The sequence below is a fragment of the Lynx rufus genome, unplaced genomic scaffold (assembly GCF_022079265.1).
Source record: "Lynx rufus isolate CCGP_SWC_20201006 ecotype Redwood Valley unplaced genomic scaffold, mLynRuf1.p SCAF_58, whole genome shotgun sequence".
Classification (NCBI taxonomy): Eukaryota; Metazoa; Chordata; class Mammalia; order Carnivora; family Felidae; genus Lynx; species Lynx rufus.
Genome location: NW_025814876.1, coordinates 292637 through 302195, shown reverse-complemented (window position 1 = coordinate 302195; position 9559 = coordinate 292637). Strand labels below are relative to the sequence as shown.

General features: G+C 66.3%; 1 protein-coding gene across 2 annotated transcripts; it reads left to right on the top strand.

Annotated features, from left to right (window-relative positions):
• The first annotated feature begins 1126 nt into the window (after window positions 1–1126).
• On the top strand, window positions 1127–8316 carry MRPL23 (mitochondrial ribosomal protein L23). 2 transcript variants are annotated; one of them, XM_047101171.1, is made up of 5 exons: window positions 1127–1207; window positions 3160–3282; window positions 4122–4204; window positions 4788–4861; window positions 8115–8316. In XM_047101171.1, exons 1-5 carry the CDS (start codon window positions 1191–1193, stop codon window positions 8280–8282), a joined length of 465 nt encoding a protein of 154 aa, XP_046957127.1. In that variant the 5' UTR covers window positions 1127–1190; the 3' UTR covers window positions 8283–8316. The 2 variants fall into 2 exon arrangements, with proteins under 2 accessions (XP_046957127.1, XP_046957128.1); XM_047101172.1 differs by lacking the exon at window positions 1127–1207 and adding an exon at window positions 1432–1623.
• Window positions 8317–9559: the final 1243 nt, after the last annotated feature.

The window sequence follows — 9559 nt, the reverse complement described above, 5'->3', positions numbered from 1 at the left end:
CCCACAGATTGCTGACACTTCCCTCTTGCCCTCCCGGCTCTGAGGCTCTGAGGAGTATTGAAGTTGCTGTTGGTGCAAAGAGAACAGGCCGCTCAGGTGGGGGAGAGGCAGCTAAAGGGATTGACGAATGGCCAAAAGCCGTGGGGCATAGGAAACCGGGGAAGAGTGGGGCCTGGGGGCTGGAGGAGGGAGGCTGCAGCCTGGTCCCCCCCATAGGTCTGCATGCTGTTGGTGGGGAGGGGGCAGTGGGTCCCACATGTGCCCTACGGAGTCGGGGATCCCCTGGATGAGGGCTGTGTGGGAAGCTGTAAGGGGGAAGGGGTCACAGGAGGTGGGGAGAGCAGCCTGGTGCTGGCCAGAAGGGCTGTGAGGGGCCTTGGAGCTTGAGATCTGGGAGGGGACAAAGCCACCGCAGCCAGATGGAGATAGGGGCCTTAGACAAGGGCCACCCACCCGCCCCTTCCCCCATCTCCGACCTTAGCTGACTGGCCATGGCCTACAGTTGCATGTGGGGTAGTGCGGGGTGCAGAGGGGTGTGGAGGGGGGGACTCGTGGGACTAAGGGCGTGCTGTAGGCCATGGGTAGGGTGAGAGAGGATTGGGGCAAGATGCGTTCTGGATACTTGGAGGGTGTGCGGGACTTGGGAGGGACCCAGGGACATGAGGGATTCTGGGCTCTTACAGGGTGTGCAGGACAAGGAGTTCAGGCCGAGTAGGGTCCAGGTGAATGGGTCAGGAGCAGTGGGGTAGGGACGTGGGTCCGGGCTGGTGAGACAGGAAGCTGGGGCAGAGCGAGTCAGGTGCCGTGAGTGGTGCGGATGCGGTGGGGTAGGAGTACAGGTGAGGGGCGGTGGGCCACACGGTGGGCAGGACAGTGGGCGTGGTGAGACAGTGGGCGGAGCGATGGGGCAGGTGAATGGGGATGGGCGACGGGTGTACGGGGCGGGGTGTTGGGGGCAGGTGTGAGGGGCGGGGCGGCGGGCGGGACCGTCGGGGGCGGGGCAGTGGGTGCGGCTGTGGGCGGGGTGTGCACGGGGGGCGGGGCGGCGGGCAGGTGGGTGGGGCGGGGGCGGGGCGGGGGCGGGGCGAGGGGCGGGGCGCCGCGCGCCCTCCCGGAAGCCAGGGGGCGCTGTGGCGGGTCCACGCGGGCGGTGCGTGCTCCTCCTTCCGCCCGCGGCCCGGAAGCCGGCGATGGCGCGGAATGTTCTGTGAGCGGCCGGGGGCCGGGGGCCCGGGGCGCGGGCCTTGGCGGGGTGGGGGGCGGGGTGCAGGACAGGGGGCTGCGGACGCGGCGCGGACCACGGGCGCCCGCCCGGGAGGGTCACCGCCGCCCGCGCCGCCGGGGCGAGGACACTGTGCGGGTGACCGCCGGCACCCCCGCGGCCCGCCCCCCACGCTAGAGGCTGACGCCCCGTGTCCCCTGCGAGCGGCGCCGGCCCCGGGATGAACGGGTGGCGCACGCACTCGCGCGCGGCCGCCCCGGGTGGACCTGCGGGCCTGTGGCGGGGCCGGGGCGCCCCGGCAGGTGCAGCGGGGCCGAGGGGCCGGCGCGGACGTGGGGAGCAGCCAGGGCCGCGGGTCGGGAGGAGAGCCGGCGGGACCTGCGGGGAGGGTGGGGTCACGGGTGAGTCACCCTCGGGGCCACGGGGAGGTAGGGCAGGTGGCAGCGAGCCAGAGCGCCGTGCTGGGAGCAGAAGTTGGGAGTTCCGCTGGAGACGTGCTTGTGGGATCCGCGCTTGTGGGATCCGCGGGAGGGCCGGGCAGGGGGCGGGGCGGGCGCGCAGGGGTGCCGTCCCCTCCCACCAGGCCGGGAGAGCCCCGTTCTGGAGCCCCGAGGGAGGGTGTTCAGCAGTGCTGGTTGTTCCGGGGCCGGAAGGTTCCAGCGTCAGGCAGGCCCTTGGGACTCATCCTGACGCTCAGCGTCGGGGAGGACAGGGGGGTTCTGAGGCCATCCCCGCCCGGGGGAGACTCGCTCCCTGCCCGGCTCAGGCCTCTAACCTCCGACCCTCACACTGGGCCTCCCCCTACCCCCAAACCCAGGGACCCCGAGAGGTGGAGGGTCTGTTGACAGTTACCCAGAGGGCCTGACTTTGCCCCCCTGCAGTGCCGCCGTTGGTCACCAGGGGGAATAAGTGAGCCCCTTGGGTAGCCAGCCATTGGCCCAAACTCCGGTGGAGGGTAAAACAAGGCAGGCCTCTTGTTCCCTGAGGCCTTGCAGCCTCCAGAAACTGCCCTTACCCCCCTCTCACCACGGAGGTTCTGCCGGGCAGCTGCCACGCTGACTTGGTCACCGGCAGCTCTCAGGTAGATGGCGCTCAGCTCTGGGGCTCACCAGGGCCTCCGAACCCCTGGCTGTCCTCATTCTGCCCGCTATAGGATTGGCCTCGACCGGCCTCCTTTCACACTACAGGTGGTGCCCCAAGATCGGGGGCCGTGTGCAGCGCCGCAGCTTGGTCACCGGGGGTCCCAGTGAGACCCTTGATGGCACCCCATGTCCCTGTGTGCCCACCCTCCCCCAGGCCTGGCCTCCGGCCTCCCTGCAGACTGGACCTCAGACACCCTCCTCACCCGCCTGCGCTGCCTGTGCAGGCCCAGAGCACCTGTGGGGTTGGCAGTGTCAGTGGGCCGGGGCTGTGGGTGGTGGCATCGCCTGTCCAGCTGTGCCCACCTGCTTTGGGAGTCCTCAGGGTGGGGACTGTGATGCTCTCCCACCCATACGGTGTGCGGGTGCCCACGCCCCTGCTGCGGGGAAAGCCAGGGTTCGTAGGGAGCACCGCCACGCTGGGCTGCGTGCTGGTGGGACTGTCACCTTGAACAGGCGTGTCTCCAAGCCTGGCCACCAGCGTGTGTGGGGGGGGGCCGTGGTGGGCGTGCTCTCTGCTGGCCGGTTCCTTGAGTCTCCCGTGGGCCCTTTCCAGGGGCCGGCCCTGAGGGTCTGCAGCCCACGCTACTCTGAGTGGATGGGCACCAGGGGTCTCGGGGCCCACACCGGGCAGAGCCATGCCATCAGCACAGGGGGCCGTGGGGTGCCGGCCTATGGAGAGCTGCCCCCCTTTGCTTCCCACTCCTGTGGCTATGCGTGAACAGATGGGGGTGTGCCGGGGCAGCCCTGGGGTCGCGCATTCTGAGTGTTTGATGCAGACGAATGTCTCCCTCTCAGGTACCCTCTCTACCAGCTGGGCAACCCCCAGCTCCGTGTTTTCCGAACAAACTTCTTCATTCGGCTGGTGCGGCCCGGCACGGCCCAGCCCGAGGACACCGTGCAGTTCCGGATCCCCATGGAGTAAGCCCCCGAGTTCGGGCTGGGGAGCGCCCCCGAGGGGCTGGCCGACCTGCTGGTGTCACAGAGCCCGGCTCATGGGTGTGGCTTCCCCTTGCTCTCTCCGAGCTGCTCTGCAAATGTGGCCCAGGTCCTGGCGTTTGCAGAGCCTTCCTGCTGTTTGCAGAGCCTTCCTGCTGTTTGCAGAGCCTGGGCTGAGGCCGGGCTGCCCCCCCACAGGGAAGCCTAGTTGAGGGCCTGACACTTCTTTTCCTGCATTGAGCTCAGTGCTTTTCCCAGCAGGCGGGCCCATCCTCTTGGAGCTCCTTACCATGGCTTCCCAAAACCTAGTTCTCAAGGTGGTTCCTTCACAGAGGCCCTGGCCACTGGAGGGACGCAGCGTCCTGTCACCCAAGCTGCAGGGCACTCTCTGGAGTCTCGACGTGACTGTCCCCGCGCATGGGCCTGGGCTTGGCCTGAGCGTCAGCTCTTAGAGGCCAGGTGTGGCCAAGGATGAGGTTTATGATGCCGCGTCAGGTGCAAAGGTTGGGGGCCTGAGCTACCGACGCCTTGGCTGCCGTTTCCAGGAAAGGACCTTCTGGCCGTGGTGGGCCGGGCTCCTGGCCGCCCAGGCGTGCCCCCAGATCGGCCCTTCCCTCCGGAGACCTCTGCTTGGGGGTCTGGCCCCTAGTGAGCGCAAATGGTGGCTGCAGCTGCCCAGTCCCCCCGTGTCCCCCCACCGATGTGTGGAGGGCAGGACAGCGCCAGCGGGGCTGGTGGCCGCATCGACCGTGGCTCACGCCCCACCGGCCAGCTGCCGTTTATCTCGGCCCGGCTGAGTCTCGCTTTTCTTCTCTGCCCAGGATGACCAGGGTGGACGTCAGGAATTACCTCGAGCGCATCTACAACGTGCCCGTGGCCGCCGTGCGGACGAGGGTGCAGCACGGTGCGTGCCGGGCCCCTGCCCCCCTGCCGGGGGGTGGGCTCCCCTCATCGCAGCCGCTCCGGGGGTCTGCTTCCTGGCACGTGAGGGAACTGAGGCACTCAGGGTGAAGCAGCCTCCCGGGCCCTCGCTGCCCACAGGGCAGAGCTGGGACGGGACCCGGGCGGGCCGGCCCCGCTCCTGCTCCCGCCCTGCCCAGGCCGCGCAGCCCGCTTCCCCTCTGCCTCGGGAGCCGGTCAGCAAAGTGCTTTCCTCTTTGTTCCCTTAACCTCCGTCCCCCGACCCGGCAGCCTCCTGCGTGAGGGGAGGCAGCCCACGGGGGTCGTGGTGCTGACACGCGGGAAATAGGGGTTTCTCGAGTTGCTCAGACACGTTTGCGTTTTCACCAGCAGAGCCTGGCGGTGCTCACCACCCCGAGCATACTTGGTAAATGTGAACCGGTCACCTTTCGGGCGTGACCTGCTGTAACCTGTGGGAGACCAACCAATTCTTCCACGTTTGCCTCTTTCTAGAAAGTGGGTTCCTGGATTAGTTGCACTGGAGATCTCGTGCTTGGAGTAAAGTGTTCCCCCCTCCCCCGCGACAGGTTCCAACAGGAAGAGGGATTACAGAAACGTCAGGATGAAGAAACCAGACTACAAGGTGGCCTATGTGCAGCTGGTGAGTGGGCTTCGGGCAGAGTCCCAAGTCATGGGCGTGACTTATCACGACCGTGACCTCGGTGCGGGGGACGTGTTTGTGCAGCAGCCCCCGCCTGGGGCCCTGCGAGGCAGGATTTCCAGGCCCGCGGCGCGCGGGGCCGAGCCTGCGCTTAGTTCTAACCCCCGGCGAATCCCCAGGCTGAGCTGGCGATCCGAGCACATTCAGCTGATGGGAGGGGACCGCGCAGGGCATTTCGGAACTTCTCAGGGGCCAGCTGTGTCGCGCCCTTGGACTTTGAACGTGCTGTGGCCGCAGGCGGGTCCACTCAGGTCCAGGGGGTTCGGGCTCAGGCAGAAACCAGGGCTCTCCGAGCACCGAAGGGCCTCCTGCCGCGGATGGACGGCCTGGCCTGGCCTCGACAGGCCTCAGGCTGGGAGGCAGTTACGGCCCTGGGCGGGGGGTGGGGGGCAGCCGCCCCCGAGCCTGGGTGGGTTCACCGCGCCCCGGGGCCCTGGCTGAGCCCCCTCCCCTCTGGACTGGGTTGTGGGGCACCGGCACTTTCTGCCCCGTCCTCTGGATCATGTGCTGCCTGGCCGGGGTCTCGGGAAGAGGGTCCAGGACCCCGTCACAGCTTTTGCCGGCCAGAGAGCAGAGCCGTGGCGAGTGAAAGCCGGCTTCCCAGCCCCCTGCTCAGGCCCTTCCGTCCAGCGTGAGGTGACCCCGCTGGAGCCTCCTCGGACGAGCCCTCCAGGACCCCCAGCAGGGCCTCCCCTTGGTCTCCGTGAGGACCTGCCAGCGAGGGCCCTCCTTGCAGGGTCCGTTGGCTGCCCCCCACCCCCCGCTGTTGGCAACACGCGGCGGGGAGCCGGGGGCAGGGGCTTCCGCCTTGTCCGGAGCTCACGGCGGGAGGCGGCCGGCCGTGGCCGCTAGATGGCAGTAGCGCTATTGCAAACCCCCTGGGCCCGCGGCCCCGTTTTAGGCGCTAGGAGGCCGTTGCTTGCAGGACGGGGTGAGCACGGCACCTTTTCTGACTGCAGTTGCTGTTTCAAACAGGGGCCCCCGTAATTATTTGGCCTAACGTTTGCCGTGCACAAAACCAGCCTATCCAGGTGGAGAGAGCGGCCGTTGGCCTTATAAAGGCGCCTGTGTCCCGTGTGTGAAATCGGGCCATCTGTCTCTGTCACGGCGTGCGGGCCGACACCCGTGTGCCGGCATTCGCCACCAGGGCTCCAGCAGGCCAGCTACGGTTACAAGCGGCTCCTGAGTCACCCGAGCCCCCGCATTCTTCCCCGGGCCCCACCTCGCTCAGCGGAGCCTGCTTAGACCTGGTGCGCGCAGCTGCCGCTGGACGTGCCTTTCTTCCTCTGTGAAATCGGGCAGCACAACTGGGGACAGAGTCCCTGCTGGGCATGGTTCCTGCCGGCCCAGAGTGGCATTTGTGACGGACCCCCGCCCCCCAGCCTGGAAACCGGCAGGAAGCTCGGGCCCTTCCCCTCCGAAAGGGTCCCTTCTCTGCCCCCACCCCCGTGCCGAGCCCGACCGCTCCCCGTGTGTCCCCGTGGGCCCCGCTCTGGGGCTTTCAAAAACAGAGCGAATTGCAAAGCGCACGAGGGTCAATCACGAACACAAATTAAGTTTCCGAATCTATTTTGAGTTGACTGCTGCGGAAAAGCCCGTCCGGCGGGGTGGGGGCCCCACGTTTCCCCCGACGCCCTGATAAACATCTCTGTGGCCCTGTGGCCCACGCAGCCAGGGGAACGTCACCCTGCACGCGGAAGCCTGCCGTTCCCACCGCAGTCGCTGGCCGGCGGGAGCCCGTGGGGGACGGCCGATGGCCCGAGGGGTGCTTGGGACTGACGGTCTCCTGTCCCGGTCCTTTCTGCCGCCGAGCAGCTCACACTCTCCCCTTCGCAGGCAGCGAGGGCTTACTTTTGGAAGCACAAGGCGAATTTCCCTCCAGAGGGGCGCCCCGGGGGGCCCAGTCGGCACCCACAAGTGGCCGTTGTCTCGGATAAGAGAGGGAGAATTTCTCGCGGCAGCTCCCTCCGTTTTTTCCCGAGCTGTTGCAAATTGCCATCTTTGTATTTATATTTTAAAATGTCATTTTGGGTTTTCCCCCACCTCAGAAAGCTAGCAAAATCACCTCGATATATTACACATAAACCCCCGTTCTGGGCAGTCAGCCCTGCATGTAAACTATTGCCCTTTGGTATTTTAAAAAAGAAAAAAAAAGCAGTTTTGAGCTGTGTAAGCTAATCCTGCAGCAGGCTGGCTACCGCGTGCACACAGCCCTGCTTTCTTACTGGGGCCTGCGCCCCACGCCGTGTGATCAGAATTCATAAACCTCCTCTTCTCGGGGTGGGGGTGGGCTGTTTCAGATCATACTTGGCCGCCTGCCCAAAGCCAAATTTCTTTACAAAACAAGGGTCTCCAACAACCAGCGCGCTTTACTGATTTTACTTATTAAAATTTTCCAGATACGGAGGCCGCCCTGCATCCTTCTTCGCCCGTCTGGAAGCAGACGGCGCTGCCCTGGCGCGTCCCCTCCCGCGCCCCCGATCTGGGGAGCTGCTCCGGGGTATTTAGCAAATTGAAACAGCACCTCACGGTTGCCCGGGTCCCCGGGGAGCGGGCAGAGCGCCCGCCTCCGCACCAGCGGGCCCGGCCGGTGCCCCCGCACACATGCTCGGGGGTCTGGGTTGGGGCTTGGCCGACACTGGCACAGTCTGAACTTTTAGTGAAAGACGTAAAACCAGTTAATTTGCAAAGCCGGTCTTGATTTATAGACTGCTGCATATGTACATTTCTTTGTACGTTACACGCGTCTCATTTGCCAAGCTCCGAGCCGGGAGGAGGGGTAGTCTTTAATGTGGGTAAAGGCCTTTAGGTATTTTGGATGGAAAAAGTTTCAGTGTGGCACCAGACGCTGTTTGTGCCGGGTTTTCCTGCCCCTCGCTCCTGCCCCCCAGTCCGGCCGGGCTGCCCCCGCGCCCGGTGAATGGGCGCTTTTGCTGGGCTGCTTTTAATGAGGCTCCAGCCAATGCAGACACCAGGCCTCGGAGAGATAATGTCGATGAAAAGGGGCATTGTCCGGGGTAATGGCTTCCCGCTGTTAGATAAAAGCCAGCAGCAGGCCGAGATGTTTATTTTCCAGGCGAGGACCTTCGCCCCCGAGACGCTGGCCGCGTGTCCGAGCCGCGGGCTCCGCGCAGGAGGGCCCCGGTGTCCCTGTCCTCGGCGCGGTGCTGGAGGCCTTGCCTTTTCTCCGTAGGCGCACGGACAGACCTTCAGGTTCCCCGATCTGTTTCCCGAGAAAAAGCAGAGCCCCGACGGCAGCCCTAGCGACGAAGACATCCAGGACAGGCTCCTGGATGAGCAGCGGCGGAGGCAGAGCCGGGACCCGCGGCGTGGTGGTGTCCCCGGCTGGTTCGGCCTGTGACGGCCCCAATAAAGTCCTGCGTGTGGAGTAAAGACCCCCGACTCCGTTCTCCTCTGTACCCGGTGTCCCTGTGCAGGGCTGCACCCCACGGGCACACACGGGCGCCTGGCTGCACGGATGGAGCAGGGCCTGGGTGATGGCGTGACCCGTTCTGGTCCCCCCAGTTAAGGGGGGGACCCCATTGCAGCCGGGGGTCGGGGCGGGGAGCCCTCCTGCTGAGGGTCCCGGGCGAACCCAGCTGGGGCCATCGGCACGAGCGTGTCTGCGTGGGTTTTGTGCAGACAGGTTGGGCCTGGGGATTTGGGAGCAAGCCAGAAATCATTGGGGGGCCACATCACCCCCTGGGTCCCCGTCCTCGAGTGCTGCCCTCCTGCGCTCCCCTCTTCTGCGGGCCTCGCGAGGGCAGGTGGAAGTGAGGACTGGCTCAGCAACCCCCCCCCCCCCCCCCCCGCCCAGAGGGACACCCAGACGGGGGACGGCTGCATCACGTGGGCCTCGCAGCTCCCTCCACTTGGAGGGTGAAGGTCCGGGCAAACGCCGCCCTTCAGCATTGATTTAAAGTGATGGGGAAGGTCCGGAAGGCGACCGGAGAGCAGAGTCAACGGTATTCTCCTTAGAGAAATAATTCATGGGGCCCCATGGCCCTGAGGACCCCAACTCAAGGCTGGGAGAGGAATCCCATCCTTCATCCGAGCAGGTCCAGCGCCGGCCGCCCTGCATAACCCGGCACGGCCCCCCGTCACCGCCCCGCTCTTCGGCCTCGCCGAGACCCCAGTGTCCCCTACCCCCCCTGCAGCCTGAGCGTCTTTCTGCAGGGAGGAGGAAGGGGCTGGCGAGCAGAGCAGCAGCGTCCCCGGTCTCCCCAGCACCCTGGAGGGAGGAGGGAGGAGGGAAGGCTGGATGGGGGGGGGGCAGCAGTGGGGGCTGCCTTCAGATCCTCAGGAATCCGGGAAGCGGGGCCTGCAGCTTGGGAGGGGCTGCTCGAGGGGGGGCCGCTCCACCCCCACCCCCAGGCGGGCTTGAGGAGCTGGCTGGACACCCCTTCCGCTCTGCGGCTCCCGGCTGGGGGCTGGGGAGGGACAGCCCTTGCACGGTCGCCTCTGCCCCCAAGATAACCGCCCCAAGGTCGTCTTCGCCGCGACGCAGCGTCCTTCGTCCCTGCACAGCTGGGAGACACGGTCCAGGTTTCCGCGTGGGGACCAGAGGAGGGTCTCCCACACGGGGAACGACCCCAGTGGGCCCCCCAGCCTTGGCTGGACACCTCACGTGGGGCTGGG

What these genes read in the sequence shown, in the direction of transcription:
- MRPL23 (XM_047101171.1), top strand. An exon ending in CAGTTCCGGATCCCCATGGA is followed by an intron (nt 3,283 to 4,121) that starts GTAAGCCCCCGA and finishes TTCTCTGCCCAG; the next exon opens with GATGACCAGGGTGGACGTCA. An exon ending in GCGGACGAGGGTGCAGCACG is followed by an intron (nt 4,205 to 4,787) that starts GTGCGTGCCGGG and finishes CCCCCGCGACAG; the next exon opens with GTTCCAACAGGAAGAGGGAT.